The sequence below is a fragment of the Liolophura sinensis genome, chromosome 11 (genome assembly GCF_032854445.1).
Source record: "Liolophura sinensis isolate JHLJ2023 chromosome 11, CUHK_Ljap_v2, whole genome shotgun sequence".
In the NCBI taxonomy this organism is placed as follows: Eukaryota; Metazoa; Mollusca; class Polyplacophora; order Chitonida; family Chitonidae; genus Liolophura; species Liolophura sinensis.
Genome location: NC_088305.1, coordinates 29,919,747 through 29,939,176, shown reverse-complemented (window position 1 = coordinate 29,939,176; position 19,430 = coordinate 29,919,747). Strand labels below are relative to the sequence as shown.

General features: G+C 39.0%; 1 protein-coding gene across 1 annotated transcript; it reads left to right on the top strand.

Annotated features, from left to right (window-relative positions):
• Nucleotides 1-51: 51 nt before the first annotated feature.
• Nucleotides 52-17,598, top strand: LOC135477694 (formimidoyltransferase-cyclodeaminase-like). The gene is made up of 14 exons (XM_064757885.1): nucleotides 52-178; nucleotides 969-1,152; nucleotides 2,259-2,387; nucleotides 7,643-7,731; nucleotides 8,583-8,762; nucleotides 9,284-9,421; nucleotides 10,828-10,959; nucleotides 11,564-11,625; nucleotides 12,376-12,502; nucleotides 13,104-13,265; nucleotides 13,589-13,632; nucleotides 14,537-14,675; nucleotides 15,163-15,258; nucleotides 15,504-17,598. Exons 1-14 carry the CDS (start codon nucleotides 125-127, stop codon nucleotides 15,588-15,590), a joined length of 1,623 nt encoding a protein of 540 aa, XP_064613955.1. The 5' UTR covers nucleotides 52-124; the 3' UTR covers nucleotides 15,591-17,598.
• Nucleotides 17,599-19,430: the final 1,832 nt, after the last annotated feature.

The following is a 19,430-nucleotide window of genomic DNA, read 5'->3' as shown; positions in this document are numbered from 1 at the left end:
AGACAGCATTTTGGAAAGCGACATGCGTTGGTCGAAGTTGTGACCGTGGGAACGAAAACTGTTTTGACACCTGTCTTTAGATGTGAAACTTTTGGAAAACAGACATCGTTACGGGCGGATTGCAATGGCAAGGATAGTGGAATGTGTGCCTAACTTTTCTGAGGGCCGACATAAAGAGGTGAGAGCTGAAATATGCAGTGAGTCACTTGTGTACATAGGCAGATAAAGTGACACGATAGTCTGCAGTTATTACGGGCTGTGTTGGCATACAGTAGCCAGACTTATGGCCGAGCACGCTACCTATCGCTATGCTTATTAGCGGCCTGATCAATAATGCCATGGTTATTGTAAACAGTTGTTCTGCACACATACATACATACAACAAAATGGCATCGTGTATGCCTAGTTTCACTGTTTTAAGCGTGCATTACTTCAGTTTATTATGTCTGACAGTGTTTTAAATTTAACAGTGCAATAAAAAATAAACTTTGATTTTATTTAATGTTCTACAATATGGGGTATATGTGGAGAATTTAAAGTATGGACAAAAGATGTATATGTACATGATTTATTATTTAAAGGTAGAAAGTGTGTGTCACAATATTTTAGTGTTGAGTGGCTGTGAATGTATGTCTAATATTATTTAAATTTATTTAAGTTTCATTTGTTTTTTTTTTCTTCTGAAAACTATCAATTTATTTATTTTATTGAATAATGAAGATAACCAGATGAACTGAATGACCTTCCAGCATATGCAAATATAGCCTGCGTTTGACAACATATAATCCATAGCTTTTTCTAATTGCTTAATCAGTAGTATGTGTGGTAAAAACCACAGTGAAACATTGTAGTTGGCCTCTTCTCTTCTCTCATCACAAAGGATAGCTGATCTGTGTATAAGTATAAAGTGGCAAATGTAACTGTTCTGACTTTATAATGCATGTAATTACCTTCCGTCTATTATTCAGGTCATTGAGGCAATAGCCAACGCTATTGGTTCCACAGAAGGATGCAATTTACTGGATGTAGACCCAGGCATGTCCACCAATCGGACGGTCTACACTTTTGTTGGACCTCCGGAGGCGATCGTCGAGGGTGCCTTAAGTGGAGCCAGAGCTGCATATCAGCTTATTGACATGTCTCGACACAGTGGTAAGGATGCATTGGTTGTCATTTTTCAGTGACATTTCACCAGTAAGTTCACTGGTACTTTGTTAGATACTCCTAGTACCCTGCTTTACCTCAAAGTCTCCTCTCAGAATGGTTGAACTCATCCGTCTCATCCAGCCCTTCTCCCAGATCCTACTGAGGCCCCTCCTAGTGCCTGCTTAGTCACCTCCAGACCCTAATCAGTCTCCTCCCAGACCGTGTAAGTCTTCTCCAAGATCCTGCTGAGGCTCCTCTCAGGCCCTGCTAAGCCTCCCCCCACACTTTGTCCTGGTCTGCTCAGACCCTGCTCACTGCTCTCAGACCCTGTTCAGTCTCCTCCCAGACCCTGTTCAATCTCTTCCCACACCCTGCTTAGATTCTTCCCACACACTCCTCGTCCCAAGGCCTGCTCACTGCTCCCAGTCTCTGTTCACTCTCCTCCCAGACCCTGCCCAGACTCCCCGCAATCCTCTCAGTTCAACCTACATGTAATTCTTCATGATCTTCACCCAGAAGTTGCCCAGTCAACTTCCAAAGTGATAAATCTCTCCACAGTCTCTATTCTCTGGCCATTATTTAAGCATATAAGTGAAAATCTTCAGTATGACATGAAATAACAACAGAAAAAAAATCCTACAAACCTACAAACCATAGAACACTGGGTCTTATATGGGAAGATGGTTGTGGGTTTCCCCCAGGCTCTGCCCTACCTGTTTCCTCCCACTGTCATGCCGACTGCCATCATATAAGTGTAATATTCCTGAATGCATTGTATGACTTCAGTCAAGTAAATAAGTGAATGAATAAATAACTCTTGTATGATCAAGTCTGTGATGTTGAGGTGTATAGCTGGTGTCTGATCAAGTCAGTCATGTTGAGGTGTACTGGACTTGTCTGAGCAAGCCTGTCATATTGAGGTGTACAGGACTTGTGTCTGATCAAGTCTGTGATGTTGAAGGATATACCTTGTGTCTGATCAAATCAATCATGTTGAGGTGTATGACTTGTGTCAGATCAAGTCAGTCAAGTTGAGGTGTAAAACCTGTGTCTGATCAAGTTTCTGATCAAGATTGTTATGTGAGGTGCGTAACTTGTGTCCCTCTTCACAGGTGAGCACCCTCGTATGGGGGCGCTGGACGTGTGCCCATTCATTCCCGTACAGAATGTGACCATGGAGGACTGTGTGGAGTGTGCGCGTGAATTCGCAGAGAGGCTGGCCACTGAACTTGGCGTCCCGGGTAAGTGTCTCTGACACACAGGGTTGTGTTAATGTCAAAACACCAAAATGTAGAATATGTCAGATAGACGACCATTGAACAATGTCCAGAAAAATAGCTCACCGCAACTGTCTGACGCTTGACTTGCCCTGAATAAACCATTGCCCTTCGGATGGGTACTTGACAAGTATCTCAACTTAAAGCCTCAGCCATACCTGGGCCCGTATATATCAGATGTCTTAAGACTTAAGTCAGAAATACAGTCAGAGATACAAATAAAATGCTTTGCCCAAAATGTATACACTGATTCCTTACAATTAAAATGATGTACTAACCACAATTTAAATTCTTTCCATTTGTTTTCAAGTTTAAGATGTGAAAACGTGTTGGTACAATGTATAATAAATTGCATGCACATACCCTAATTCTGTAACCTTTTCAACTGCCTCGGCAACCAACGTTTCGAAACATTCTGAGAGTACTATTGGGCGTAGAGAAATAATTTGCAGTTTCTTGAAATTTGCATCTTTAATGACACAGATAAATTAATTTTGGCATCATTTTCAAAACAGTTGTATAATGCATAAATTCCAATGAAAAAAGTGCTTGAAAGTGTTGGAGATTTGCAGTATACATGAGAGGTTTGTGTTACATGACATTAGATCAAACACTTGATGTGACATGAAATACCAGGCAGTCCCTGCTTTGATCTGCCTCATGATCAAATAGTTGAGACAGAGATCTGTGGTTCTGATGTAGTCTTAAATTAGCTTTTATCAATCATTGATCATAGTTGTTAAGATACAGATATGGCTAGCACTATCTGTAACAGTTCTCTGTGCAGACGACTGTCATGCAGACAGGAAAGTTTTTATCTTAGAGTTAATAATGTGAATTCTTCATGTAAAATGACATCGTCCCCAGGAGCTGTTTGAGACTTAAGTCAGACAGTCTAAATTACTGGTATCATTCCTGAACTTAGATTTAAATTTAAAACACTAATTTTCAGTTTTTGTTATGAATGTCTAAAATATCTTAAAGTTCTAAAATAACAATTTTCACTGTAACTCATAATTGTAGAGCAGTAAAGAGTTTTTATGTTCAGCCTAAGTCTGAATTAAAGGATACATGAAATGCTTTTATTTCCAGATGTGTATTTCAGGATGTGGCCTAACATATAAAAGTACAATAAAGCCTCTCAGCTTTCTTCTTTGGGTGTAAAGATGCCTTTAGCCTATAGATTACCTAAAGCCCCAGCTGTCAATCCGTACATTAATCAGCTTACCATGACGACGTCAATAATGACAGCTGTCAAAACAGCTTTTGTTGGGGCGGGGTGGGGGGTAGAGGGTGTTTGGGGTGCTAAGCTAGTCCCGCGTTGCCTGTATAATGAATGTTCATTGATGACATCATTTCCGAATATTTCTGACCATTTACAGAAATACACATTATTAAAATGGAGGGGTTATGGCAAAATATAAAATGTGCCTCACAAATGAAAACTGTTTTGGCATGTCTGTCTTCATTATTTTTGACGATTGTACTCTATTACTTTTATAACACCTTTTCATGTATTCTTTATGTCTGAGACAGCTTCATGATCCAGGGGCCTGGATGTGCTTTCATGCAATCATTATAATGCTAGTGCATGTAACTAGATGTATGATAGCGACCAGAAGTGGAAATGCTTGTAGTGGTGGTTATGTGCGAGTAACGCTTCAGTGGCTTCGATGCACATAGTGACCTGTGGTACATGTATAGTGACCTGTGGTACATGTAGTGTGACCTGTGGTACATGTAGTGTGACCTGTGGTACATGTAGTGTGACCTGTGGTACATGTAGTGTGACCTGTGGTACATGTAGTGTGACCTGTGGTACATGTAGTGTGACCTGTGGTACATGTAGTGTGACCTCTGGTACATGTAGAAGACTTAATGTCGCATAACTTTATCAAAGAATTAGTTTATATGCATATGCCTGCTTCTATTATCTTGCCAGGATTCATTTTAATGTAATTTTGTGATGCTACACAACTTTTTTTAATTTCAGCACTGTTTTTTTGTGTTTCACTCATAACGGGAAATATATCAAAACAAATGAAAGCCATATGAAAAGAAAAAACAGCAGAACATGCCTGTAAAATTATTTATGGACATGACATGTAATATGCTATCGTTTATGATCTTCTCTATAGAAGAAAAGGATAAAGATTGCTACAGATATTGAAAAACTTTTTATTAAGAACTTAAACTCTGTACCGCTCTGCCTAGTTTCCTCCCACCATAATGCTGGTCGTCATACAAGTGAAGTATTCTTGAGTACGGTGTAAAACACCAGCGAAATAAATAAAGTCTGTATCGAGGTGCAACTTAACCAGAATATTGTCAGATAAGATGCTTGGATTACTTGATGTAAATTGTTAAAGCAGAGAAGACATTATGTAAGGCAGTTTTGCAGCAATCACAAGTACAGTACATCAAAGTGCAGCGTCATTTTTCACTGTATCATTGGGTGTGTGCATGACCAGGGACATGATGCCTTTTTGAATGATATAACATTAAGGAAAAGTAGAAATCCTTCTGGGACACATATCCAGCACATACTGGCTTCCCTTCGGCCATACCTGGGAAGATCTGGCAGCAATCTACAGATGGCTGGGAGTTTACCCCGGACTCTGCCCGGTTTCCTCCCACCATAATGCTGGCCGTCGTTGTATTAGTGAAATATTCTTGAGTACAGTGTAAAACAACAATTAAATGAGTCAAAGGCTAGGGCATATATGCAAAAAACAGACATTGATATTGTGTAAATTTCTTAAGAGTTGAGCATAAAACTGAGATAATTTTCATCCTGATGAGTTGAAAGGTAAGACTTTGAAACTGGAATACCTCATTCAGTTGAAACCTCCACCGGAATGTTAGTCTTATCCTAATGCGAAGGTTTCCTTTCACTGGTATTAAGTGAACTATGGCTGAGCACAAGTAAAACTCCTATCAAGTAAGTAAACCCTAATGCATAGGGTAAGTGATCTAAATTTTTCGCCTCAAAAAATACATTTTAGAATGAAATAAATGTAATAAAACGTTAGTTTTGGTTCTGATATTTGCATTTTTCAAATGGCCCGTCATCCCAGCTTCTAAATGAGCTCAGAATCAGGTAAAATGTGCAACGTTGTAATTTGGTTGAAGTTTTAGGTCATAAATCGAACGTGTAAGAAGTCTGACAAACAAAACTGTCCTTGAGCTGTATAGTGCCGTTTGACCTTCAGAAATCCAGTTCAGGGATTTAATTTCAATCTTGATGATCTACTGATTATGAGTGTGTGGGCAGATTGGACTTTATTTACCTATGCACATACACACGTGTCAACTTTGTTGAACAAATTCATGTGTGATTAAATAGTCGCTTTTGTAGTGTTCATTTCACGCATGAGTGCCCTTTAAGTATATAAATTATCTCGCACTCGCTGTTTGCTCTCATAAGTACATGGCTGTGAACTCTGCGTGTTCAACAGAAGTGAGGCCATCGTCATTTATATCTGTGTTTTACATGTGTTGGGCATTGAAAAATTGTACATAAACATGAATGTAATTAGAATTAATGGATCTCTCTTGGATGTAATTAGAATTAAATGGATCTCTTTTTAAAAATGAACGCAAGTTACTAGGTGTTTGTGCAATGTGTGTAGTTGTAAGCGCGTTGCCTTGGAGTCTCTTTTCTTTATTATTCATGTTACTGTATTTCACCTAAAGTTGAACAGTTTTCATGTGAAGCATTTTCCTTATTCTGACTGATTCATCTACCTTATTAAGAGATTTTTGTGAAGTTTGATCAATTTTTTTTTTATCAGAAAAATTACGTGTTCGCATCAAAAGTGCCATTTTATGGCCTACATATGCTTCTGAAAGTGCAGTTTCCATACTGTAATTCTTCAACCTTTTCGCATGTGTGCAGGTGTTCAAGTATAATCTGAAGGCATTAGCCTGTGTAGGTTGATCAGATTATACTGTTTGTGAAGCATGGAAACTGGCCAGTCCAACCAATGAAGTTTTCTCTCCAAAATCTAATTATAAGTGTGCATAAATTGCGCTGAAATTTGCCCTTTCCTACGGGGAAATGGTTGAGGAATTCGGGAACCAAACTTTAGGTGAGATACAGTTGTCCCATTCCAGTACTGGAGAGGACTACAAGTTTACATCTCCTAAGTAAGCCTGTCACTAATAATTTTTCCAAACTTTTTATTTTTGAAACGATTCATAATATTAAATTGAAATTGTTCATGGCTTAACAATGACAACTTACATGTTTGAATTATTCAAATTGGGGCTCTTTTTGTTTTGGACTTTTGTAGTTTTGCTGAACGCTTTTCTAGAAAGGTTTGTTGTATCAAATTGAAACTTGGTGTGTAGATTTACCATTAGTGCAAGTTACAGAGCAGAGAGTTAACCAAACAGTTTGGTTATTCGTCTGTGAAACTCAATACACGTACGGGCTTTATTTGAGTATTTGGCCATTTTGTCTATTTTCAACAAAATTATTGCCATTTCTATTTTGTTGTGGTTTTTATCATGTTTTTCTCTTTGGGTCAATACAAGTCTGTGAATACAACAAAATGAACAGTTTTGTCAGGGAAGAAATTTTAATGGCTTGAGGGTGATCGGAAAGTAACACATGTATCAGTGATATTAAACAGTGGACTGAAAATAACTCTAGACTTCCACACGCATAATTTAAACATTATACATGTATCCTTCACCAATTAAATCCATGAATACGATATGTTTGTGTGAAGTGATACTGTTCTGGGAACAATACCCTGTAGTTGCTCATTTGCATGTAATGTCCACAGCTGGGTTGTCATTGTCATTATGCATATACCTGTTGTCTAATTGCCTGTGGTGAATAAGTGAGACGCTCATTTGAATAGGTACATGTAATTAGGTGGTATGCCATGCAGTCTGTAGCTATGATTCATGTATGTGTCAAACTGCATGTAGGGCGGGAATGGGCTGCCATCTAGTGGTTACAGGTGCTTGCCATTGAACTGCTGACTCACACATGTGGTGGAGGTTCAAACCTGGCCTTGAACATGTAGTTTGTAGATTATAGTACAAGGGTCTCTTGTACAGAGCTTGGAAAGGAACTTGTGAAAAATGAATGATTTAACACAATAAAGTGAGTAGATATGAACCTACACACAGAGTAAAGTGTGACTATAGGGTGAGAAAAAAAAAAGAAAAAACATTATAAATATTGGTGTTAATGGTTTTCACAGTGTTCTTGTACGGAGAGGCATCTAATCAGGAGCACCGTAAAACTTTACCTCAAGTCCGACAGGGAGAGTACGAAGGATTGACAGAGAGAGTGAGTACTGATGTACTAACACGTGACATTTCTTACATAAAAATACACTTATATTACCACAGCACAAAGATAAAGAAGTCTCTCACTAATTTGATAGCTGTGAGTTCAAGTCTATCTCATGCTGTACAAGAGAAGGTCTGCCAGCAACCTGTGGATTGTCTTGGATTTTGCTGCCACCATAATTCTGGCCGCTGTTATATAAGTGAAATATATTTGAGGACGGATCAACTCCAATCAAATAAATAAATAAATATGCACGCCACATATTTTAATCTTGATAATTCACTGTTTTTGCCATGGAGGGTTGGAGCTGGCTCTGTGGTAAGGTGCTAAGGCCACACCAATTTAGATTTTTGTTTTACAGGCACAATGCATCTTTTTCATTGTCGTAGGAGGGTATGAAAAAAAAATAAAACTGAAAAATCACCTGATTTGTGGGAAATGTAAACAGTCAGGGGCAATTGTTCCTGAGAAGACAAAATTATCTGTACATGATTGAAAAGCCTTGAAAAATAGGAAAATCATATAAAGAATTAAGCTTGGATAAAATAAAAAGGTGGATTTTCAGTTTTATTTCGTTTTCGATTTTTTACTGCTACAGGGCTAGCAGGGTTGTTTACAGGGCTCTATATTTTTTGAGGATGATTTGTCTTCCAACAGCATGGCATGCAGTTCTGTTGATAAGTTTGTCAGTTGCGTGCCAAAGATTGTTAGTTTTCAACCCATCAACCTGACGACCATCAAAGAAGTAAAAAAATTCTTGATTATGTCATTAATTCATGAAAACAACATTCAAATAAACAAAGAAAAGAATTCAGGTTTATCATTTATGTTTGTTTCCATGGTAACAGATTGTACAAGAGGAGTGGAAGCCAGATTTTGGCCCGTCTGAGTTCATTCCATGTTGGGGTGCCACAGCAGTTGGTGCCCGAAAGTTTCTGATTGCCTACAACATCAACGTGCTGGGGACAAAAGAACAGGCTCATAGGATTGCCCTGAACATCAGAGAGCAGGGCAGAGGCCCGCAAGAGGTGGGGAAGATGAGTCAGAAGCAAGTTCATGTAACCTCCCTGATGTGCAAAGTTTAGGGAGACTCTTTTAACTAAATTTAACACAGATAATGTGTGTTGAAAAATATAAAACTGTACATCATAATTTCTTTATTCCACATGTTTTTTTGAAAAAGGAGGGATATTAATTTAGGTCTGCCTGTCTGTCTGTCTGTTTATTTGTCTGATTTGGCGTTGTTGCAATAACTCCTTTAAGTATTATCTGATTTTGATATGCTCCTTCACTTTGTAGAATCTTTGGTGCACTAACTTCAAATATTCTCCAATTTCGCTAAAATTTTTTGTTGCCCCCTCAGATCAAGTTTGAAAACCAACATCATTCATGCTTAATTTCCTGCATTTATCACGGGACACAGTTAAAGTCTTGGAAATAGCTTCTTCTTCTTCAACTTTGAAGTTTTTATTTTAAGCCAATCTCCGTGTCTCTATCATCATTGTGAGACTTTTTATTACCAACCCTCTAATCACGTTCCCTTTTACAGCCGGGTCGGCTCAAGTCAGTACAGGGGATTGGCTGGTATCTAGAGGAAGGTAACATGGCGCAGGTGTCACTCAATCTGACAGACCACGATGTCACACCTATACACCAGGCCTATAACGAGGTTCTCAAAGATGCTCAGGTGAGAATAGTGGTGTTGTAGAACTTGTAAAACACTGGCCGGTCACTTTTTAATTTCCTGAGCATCGCAGTTTATAGTGACATTCCGTACCTTGTAATACATATACTCTTGAAATGTTAAAGAATTTATAAAACGTAATATTTTATGAATTCATTAATGATAGGATATTATGAATATAAACTGTTGATTAATTTTCATTTATTCAACTACATGTTTTATATCTTAGGAGATTCCTATACATATGTGTTTTTGTCTGAAGTAATGGTCATTAGTCTACCCTAAATGCACCATTTTTGCTTTTGTCCAAAAAGTGTTGTTTTTGTCAAATTTTAAGAATATTGTTTCTGTCTAGACAATCAAAATAGCATTCTTTGTAGCTTTGAATTTTGCGAATTCATCTGTCTTTAATATACTAGTGTTTTTGTGTGTTTTTTATTTTGACAAGGGGGAAAAATTGTGATTGCTTCAGCGTATATCATACACGTATGCAATTGAGCATTTAGGGTATTATTATTTATTGTCATATTTTCTATTTACAAAGTGTGGTGCATTGTTGTGATGATGATGATAAATGTTAGTATGATGATGATGAATGCTGTGATGATGATGAAGTTTAGGATGATGATGAAAGTTAGGACGATATTGAATTTTAGGATGGTGATGAATGTTAGAGTGATGATGAATGCTGTGATGATGTTGATGAGTGTTAGGATGATGATGAATTTTTAGAATGATGACGAATGTTTAGGATGATATTGAATCTTAGGATGATGAATGATAGGATGATCAATGATAGAATGATGAATGATAGGATGGTGATGAATGCTAGGATAATGATGAATGCTATGATGATGATGAATGTTAAGGATGATATTGAATGTTAGGATGATGAAGAATGAGGATGATGATGAATGCTAGGATGATGATGAATGTTATGATGATGATGATGAATGCTAGGATGATGATGAATGTTATGATGATGAATGTTAAGGATGATATTGAATGTTAGGATGATGAGGAATGAGGATGATGATGAATGATAGGATGATCAATGATAGAATGATGAATGATAGGATGGTGATGAATGCTAGGATGGTGATGAATGCTATGATGATGATGAATGTTAAGGATGATATTGAATGTTAGGATGATGAGGAATGAGGATGATGATGAATGCTAGGATGATGATGAATGCTAGGATGATGATGAATGTTATGGTGATGATGAATGCTAGGATGATGATGAATGTTATGATGATGATGAATGTTAAGGATGACATTGAATGTTAGGATGATGATGAATGAGGATGATGAATGCTAGGATGATGATGAATGTTATGATGATGAATATTGTGATGACCATAAATATTATGATGATGATGATAAATGTTATCATGATGATGACAGGAGCTGAATCTGGCAGTGGTTGGGTCACAGATCGTGGGGCTGGTCCCTCTCAAGTCTTTACTCCAGGTGGCAGACTACTATATGGAGCAAGAGAAGCTCTTCATCCTGGAAGAGGACCAAAAACTTACACTGGTCAGTCCACTGCTTCATAAACGACTAAATATGAACAAATATTGTTCAGTGTGTGTAGTGTAGCGTAGGACCTACAGGCATTTGCTCAGATTGTCTGGCCTCCAGTTTTCTCGTGGCCTTTTTCAGGTGTAATGTAGTGTAGGACCTGACAGGCATTTGCTGAGATTGTCTGGCCTCCAGTTTTCTCGTGGCCTTGTTCAGGTGGCAATAAGCAGTCGACAGAGCTCGCTTGATGATCTTTGATAAAGTTTTTGGAGACCGCTTGCCGTCCACAAATGTGGCACACATGTACATGTTGAGATCTCTCTTTGATGAAAATAAGCGGGTGAGACATGGGAAAGTGGGTCACTTGCTTGCAAAGGGCCTACCCCCCTCCCCCACCCCCATCCCCACTACTTTCTTCCACCCATATAAAACTTACCATTGTGATATAAGTGATATATTGTGGAATAAGACTTTAGTCCTCAAACAGATGAAGAGAGAGAGAAATAATCATGTGTTTACAATACATAGTTTAGTTTAGTTTTGTCTGATAATGTAATGATAACATAAGCAGTTCATTTCCTAATATGAATAGAAGTCCTTGTGATATTTTTTATTTCAGGTAATTAACAGATTAGGACTTAATTCCTTTGGATCATTTAATCCCAAAGAGAGAATCATAGAGTAAGTACACTAGTGTTTTCTTGAGCTCTTCAGCTAAACTGTAAAGGTAGGCCTGAATAGGTGTTCTGGATATTGCTCTAAATGTACAAGTAATTCTGAATAGTTGTTCTGGATATTGCTCTGAATGTACGTGTAATCCTGAATAGTTGTTCTGGATATTGCTCTGAATGTACGTGTAATCCTGAATAGTTGTTCTGGATATTGCTCTGAATGTACAAGTAATTCTGAATAGTTGTTCTGGATATTGCTCTGAATGTACGTGTTATCCTGAATAGGTGTTCTGGATATTGCTCTAAATGTACAAGTAATTCTGAATAGTTGTTCTGGATATTGCTCTGAATGTACGTGTAATCCTGAATAGTTGTTCTGGATATTGCTCTGAATGTACGTGTAATCCTGAATAGTTGTTCTGGATATTGCTCTGAATGTACGTGTAATCCTGAATAGTTGTTCTGGATATTGCTCTGAATGTACGTGTAATCCTGAATAGTTGTTCTGGATATTGCTCTGAATGTACGTGTAACCCTGAATAGTTGTTCTGGATATTGCTCTGAATGTATGTGTAATCCTGAATAGTTGTTCTGGATATTGCTCTGAATGTACGTGTAATCCTGAATAGTTGTTCTGGATATTGCTCTGAATGTATGTATAATTTTGGATTATTTATGGTAATCACATTTTGATGGCATATAAAGAGTATTGGTGTAATTACATATATGTGTATATCAGTCAGTACATCACACACTTCAGGTACATGGTCCAGGAAGATCGTGAGGGGCCCCTGGTGTCCATGGGTCTGAAGGAGTTTATCCTGACAGTGGGTTCCCGCACCCCTTCCCCTGGGGGTGGCTCTGTTGCAGCCCTTTCCGCAGCTTTGGTAAGGATGACTAAATTACCTCCCTTCGTGTAGGTTGTCTGTGGACCGTTATTTGGCCCCGCTTTATTAACATGCTAGCAGAGGTTAATTTAAGGTTATCTTGTCATTAAGATTATCACTTTATATCTGATTTCTAACAGATAAGCTATGGATTTTAAGGTAAAGAAAAGTTAAAAATTGAGAAATCATCATCTGCCAATTGAAAAGTCTGACTTAAGGGGATACAGAATCAATTCTGGTTGGCTGGCTTGAGAGATAGGCAAGTCCAGGCTATGCCTCGCCTAAGCTGAATTCTAGGTATGGCAGATTTATTCAAGTGTGACCAAGGCTGCAGGGTTTAATTGTGTCGATTCTGTATCCCTTTAAATTGCTTTAATTCACTTATTTTTAGATTTTTATTTTCAGAGATATTTTGCACCTCATATATCACATAAGTTGTGTTAGGTGAAGTGAAAATGTAATGTCTACTAGATTTTATTTTTATGTCATAGTGTCAGAAATAATTTGTGATTAATTAAATACATGAGTAGCATTTCCTGTGAACAAGAAACAACTTCATCTGATCATGGAGTTATGCCCCATGTGGTGTTTCCTTTACCAGGGGGCAGCACTGGGCAGTATGGTTGGGTTCCTGACATATGGAAACAAGAAGTTTGCGAGTCTGGACACGAAGATGCGTGGATTGATACCTCCTCTGTACAAAGCCATGAAGGATTTGACGCCATTTATAGACGCAGATGCAGCTGCTTTTAGTGAATACATGGTAAGGACATACATGGTAATTGTCAAAGCTTCTGTGATTTGAAAGCTGTCAAACATTGTCATTTAACTAATGTCATCAGTAGTAAGTGTAACGCTAGCATCATTACATTTAGTACTTGGCATAGAGGAACAGGGCCCTGAATTAGTGTCTAGAGATTAGAGTTCAAATCCTGTTCTCACCAATAAATAAAATCTACAAAAAGTGTAATAAAGTACTGATAAGTGACTTGAATGTGAGTTTTTGCTTTAGAAGATTCAAGGTCAGTGCAGTAACGACATTTCCCAGCATATTCTCCACTGATACATGGTTATTTTTTTCCGTAGCTTGCTCTTAAAATGCCCCAGAAAACAGAAGCAGAAAGAGAAGTGTGAGTATTCTCAGCTATTTATTTATTTATTTATTTATTTATTTTTTTGATCAGTGTTTTACGCCGTACTCAAGAATATTTCATTTATACGACGATGGCCAGCATTATGTTGGGAGGAAACCGGACAGAACCCTGGGGAAACCCACAACCATCCACAGGTTGCTGACAGACCTTCCACCTACCAGTTATTTTTTTTAGTGCGCAAGACTGCATTAAAGTATTGTTTAGTTAATATGACATTGATCTGTCTTATGGGGGTTGGAAGTGCATGGAGTACACTATTGACATGTACATTGTACCTGATGACCCCCTGTCTGAAAGCAGCTCGGACCTCCAGTACGCAGGTTTCGAGATACAAACTTACAGCAAGAGAGTGATGTCCATTTGTAACATGATGTTGTTAGAGTCAGTCTACCAGTGTGAATCGTATGTAAAATATAGAAAACTGAATGAACAGGATTGGATTATTCTTGTGAATTGTGTTCTTGGGTGGGTTTGGATGTCAGCGTATCGCTGTCATTTCATGGTGAGTGTTGTGTTTCGCTCTGCTACCATGAAAAAAGTCAACAACACATCCAGTACGGGTACATGTAATCCTTGTATTCACCACAAAAGACTTCCTTTACAAGACACTACAAAACACATGTGGCCACCACCATACACACATAAAAACTGCTGGTCATCCTCTCCCTCTCCCATGCTCCTCTCTTCCCCTGAGCCCTCTACTGGCCAGCTTCCCACACTCAGGGTTATGGCCCTTTGGACTAACCACACATGCATACCCCTCTATTACAAGTGAGAGCAAGAGATAGGATTGACAAGGTAGAGGTGTGTACAGACATAAATGAAGCTCTGCTGGTTGTACTGTTGTTGTTGATTGCCCCCGTGTTTTTATCATCTCCAGACGTGATCAGGCTATGCAGCAGGGTCTGCAAACTGCTGTCCAGGTTCCCCTGACTGTAGCTCGTATAGCTAACTCCCTGTGGCCCACTCTGAAGGAACTGGCTGAAGTTGGCAATATCAACTGTAGATCAGACTTACAGGTAAGATGGTCTCGGGTAGACATCAGCTATAGGTCACACTTACAGGTAAGACAGTATCAGGTGGGCAATATCAACTCTAAGTCAGACTTACAGGTAAGATGGTCTCAGGTAGACATCAGCTGTATGTCAGACTTACAGGTAAGATAGTCTCAGGTGGGAAACATCAACTGTAGGTCAGACTAACAGGTAAGATAGTCTCGGTTGGGCAACATCAGCTGTATGTCAGACTTACGGGTAGGATGGTCTAAGATATTTTAAAGGACACAATAAAATATACACAAAACTTTACATGTACATTCCTGACAAAAATGCCCAAGATATTGATGAGATGCCTTTTTTTTTTAGACATATACATGTGTGGTACATTTTGCATAGTTACAGGATATTCTGTGTGAATTTTGTACAGGATGATGGGAATATCCTTGCATGAGTCTGGGTGATGTGTGATTGCTGACTTTTTAATTCTCATTGTTCCTTTTCTCCACAGGTGGGAGCCCGTAGCCTGGAAACGGGAGTGTGGGGAACTTTTCATAATGTGATAACAAACTTAAGTGATATCAAAGACGAAAGCTACAAAAATAAGGTGAGCAAAGACAAAACTAAAGATAAAAATATTAACATCAAAAAGTAGTTTTGGTATGCTGAAGTTTGGCCCAAACATTTTAGAAATTTCCTTGAATAGTGTGTTAAAACTTCTTGTTTTCACCTGGCTCTGGAAAAAATTACCTTCCCATGATAGGTGCATGACAGCCTTTTATGTGAACATCATTATTATTATTATTATTATAAGTAAATTACCTTAATTATTTCATTATGTTTTTATTTCAGGTGCGTGAAGAGATTGACCAGGCTGTGAAAACAGCCCAGCAAGGTTCTGCAGACGTGCTCAAAATCCTTGACCAGAGGAAAGACTAGAGTTGTCTCCCCTGGTGAAAGAGACATAGTGTCCCTGTCTGCCAGTGTTGGAACATTGTTATGCTGGCCCATAAAAGGAGTTTTAACTCTGTAAAAGTGATGGCCAATCCTGTATGAATGTGAATATAGTAAAGGGATATTTTTATGTGATTTTTATGGTAAATGAGATAGACTGGCACTTGCTGCCATAAGAAATGTTTGTCTGAAGCATTAAGGCATTTGACTGCAAGAGCTGTGCAGAGCATTTTATGATTATTTGGGTATCCATAGTTTTCAGAACTGTCATTGTCTGTATTTTCCAGTGCTGGTGAGTTTTTGCACTTTTTTGGAGGGCAAAAAACTTGAACATGTTCTAGGTTAAATTTTCCCAAGACAATAGGAGAAATGAGAAGGGTTTTCGGAAAATTGACATATATAAATAGAGATTGGAGCTTTAGTAGTAAGTTGTACACTCTTGAATGAAAGTTTGTTGATTTTGTATTTTCCATGACTTTACCAGTTCCATATGATTCCACATTTAATGTTGCGAATGTAGGAAAGGAGCAGAGTGTTGTGTATACACAGCTAAATTTAGGAGTCCCTCCAGTGCCCATTTGATCTTATTGTTGCCACGTAATCATATTTCTGCTACATCATCTTTCTGCCTCATGATCTTATTTCTGCCACCTGCCCTTTGGGTTGCCACCTGATTTTATGGCTGCCATCTGATCTTATGGTTGCGACCTTATCTCACGGCTGCCACGTGATCCGCAGACTGCCACCTGATCTCAGGTGCTGCTTGATTTCAGGACAGCCACATGATCTTATGGCTGCTTCTTGATCTCGGGGTTGACATGTGATCTTATTTCTGCCACCTGATCTCAAGGCTGCCTCATGAATTTATGGCTGATACCTGTTTTATGGCTGCCTCATGAATTTATGGCTGATACCTGTTTTATGGCTGCCTCATGAATTTATGGCTGATACCTGGTTTTATGGTTACCGCATCATGTTTTATCCCGTGGTATTTTCTTGCTCCAATTACATGTAGTTTTAAAATTGCCACAGGGGTATTTTACCAGGTCCTGTTTTTCACAGTAAATGATAAAATGTTTTTGAACACTGACATGGCTTAGCTTTCATCACAGTGTTGTGAATGTACACAATATAAGGCACTGCAAAAAGACCTGGTAAAGCAATAGGTATGAATTGAAGTTAATCAGAGGCAGTAGGGAACTGCAATTTTTTGAACGAATCTTGCAGTTTTAACGCACTTGAGTGCATTTCAGCTGTGTTGTTGAGAGTAGCTTGTAGACTGTTATGTGCAACAGAGTGAGGTAAAAAAGAAATGAAAGGAAACTCTGGTATATCTGCCTAAAGGTCTTACCTAGGTCACATTTATATAGCTAATACTGTGATGACATAATATCAGACTATGGTAAGAAGGAGCTTTTTGTGATATCAGATGTGAACATTCTATCCACCCTAAAATGGTAAATGTGTATTTTGTATTTTTGATAATATGAAGCTTGATGTATTTTCCTGTGAAGACAGAGATGACGGACCAACATGAACGTGATTGTAAAGTGTACGAATTTATGTAGCAAAAATTTTCTCACTTGTACACAGCTTTGTAGATTTAGTTGTGATCTGAAAACCATTTTTGTTACATATATACATGTATAATTATTGTATTAGCTGAACTGGAATAAAGTCTATTTATATAAGAACTTGTTAGCTGAATAATGTCTGAAAAAATTTACCATAAATGATAAATCATCAGTTTTCAAGTGATTTTCAATCTTAGCTTGAATAGTGGGATAAATCTCAGTGGCTCATAGCTTCATTTAACATTGATGCTGCAGAGTATTGGCTGACTCATGCAGTATATGTAGTTACAGTGTTGCAGTAATTCTTGTTTGCCTCATGCAGTATACGTAGTTACAGTAGGTCTTGTTTGCCTCATGCTGTATACGTAGTTGCAGTGTTGCAGTAGGTCTTGTTTGCCTCGTGCAGTATACGTAGTTACAGTAGGTCTTGTTTGCCTCATGCTGTATATGTAGTTACAGTGTTGCAGTAGGTCTTGTTTGCCTCATGCAGTATATGTAGTTACAGTAGGTCTTGTTTGCCTCATGCAGTATACGTAGTTACAGTAGGTCTTGTTTGCCTCATGCAGTATACATAGTTACAGTAGGTCTTGTTTGCCTCATGCTGTATACGTAGTTACAGTGTTGCAGTAGGTCTTGTTTGCCTCATGCAGTATACGTAGTTACAGTAGGTCTTGTTTGCCTCATGCTGTATACGTAGTTATAGTGTTGTAATAGGTTTGTTTAGCCTATAGACATTTTCATTAAAAGCAACACTTAGATTATATAGGTACATATGTAGATTGCCTCATGTTATGGCTTTTTACAATTACTTTCATTGATGTTTCTCGTCTAAAACTATTACTAAACTGGTGAAGAAAAGTGCCACTCTAGTGTGTCTATGGTGTGCCTGTGGTACACCTGTGGTTTGCCTCTAGTGTGTCTGTGGTGTGTCTGTGATACACCGTTGGTTTGCCTGTAATGCACCTGTGGTTTGCCTCTGGTGTGTCTGTGATGAAACCCGTGGTGTGCCTCTAGTGCGCATGTGGTGTGTCTGTGATGCACCTGTGGTTTGCCGCTGGTGTGTCTGTGATGAAACCTGTGGTGTGCCTCTAGTGTGTGTGTGGTGTGTCTGTGATGCACCTGTGGTTTGCCTCAGTTGTGTCTGTGATGAAACCCGTGGTGTGCCTCTAGTGCGCGTGTGGTGTGTCTGTAATGCACCTGTGGTTTGCCGCTGGTGTGTCTGTGATGAAACCCGTGGTGTTCCTCTAGTGCGCATGTGGTGTGTCTGTGATGCACCTGTGGTTTGCCTCTGGTGTGTCTGTGATGAAACCCGTGGTGTGCCTCTAGTGCACGTGTGGTGTGTCTGTAATGCACCTGTGGTTTGCCGCTGGTGTGTCTGTGATGAAACCCGTGGTGTGCCTCTAGTGCGCATGTGGTGTGTCTGTGATGCACCTGTGGTTTGCCTCTGGTGTGTCTGTGATGAAACCCGTGGTGTGCCTCTAGTGCGCATGTGGTGTGTCTGTGATGCACCTGTGGTTTGCCTCTGGTGTGTCTGTGATGAAACCCGTGGTGTGCCTCTAGTGTGTGTGTGGTGCGTCTGTGATGCACCTGTGGTTTGCCTCAGGTGTGTCTGTGATGAAACCCGTGGTGTGCCTCTAGTGCGCGTGCAGTGTGCTTGTGATGCACCTGTGGTTTGCCTCTGGTGTGTCTGTGATGAAACCCGTGGTGTGCCTCTAGTGCACGTGCAGTGTGCCTGTAATGCACCTTTTTTTGCCGCTGGTGTGTCTGTGATGAAACCCGTGGTGTTCCTCTAGTGCGCATGTGGTGTGTCTGTGATGCACTTGTGCTGTGCCTCTGATATATCTACATTGTACTTCGGGTGTGCCTGTGGTGTATCTATAATGCGCCTGCAGTGTGTCGGTAATATAATGCGAACACGAGTAATAGTCTAGTTTGCTGGTCACCATCTTACCAGGCCACAGAAATAACTCTACCCTTACCTATGAAAGCTAGGTGAATAGTTATAGTATATGCAAGAAGTGTGCTGGCTAGTGATGAACTGATGTTAATTGTGCTAGTGATGTGTTGATTTCTTTCATTTCGGTTTAAAAATCCAATCATCATGATTCTTCCATCATATTCAGTTGTTTATGTTACATATAAAGGGGTTCACAAAATATTGTGCGCTCAACTCTCAGTGTAAAACTGCTTTCTTGTTTTTCTGCCAATTTATGCCATTTTCCCCAGGACATTTTTTGCCTCATAATACAGT

Coding starts and splice junctions, on each gene's coding strand:
- LOC135477694 (XM_064757885.1), top strand. CDS start 125: ATGGCAAGGATAGTGGAATGTGTGCCTAACTTTTCTGAGGGCCGACAT. Junction 2,388..7,642: donor CACTGAACTTGGCGTCCCGG/GTAAGTGTCTCT, acceptor TGGTTTTCACAG/TGTTCTTGTACGGAGAGGCA. Junction 10,960..11,563: donor AGGACCAAAAACTTACACTG/GTCAGTCCACTG, acceptor TTTTTATTTCAG/GTAATTAACAGATTAGGACT.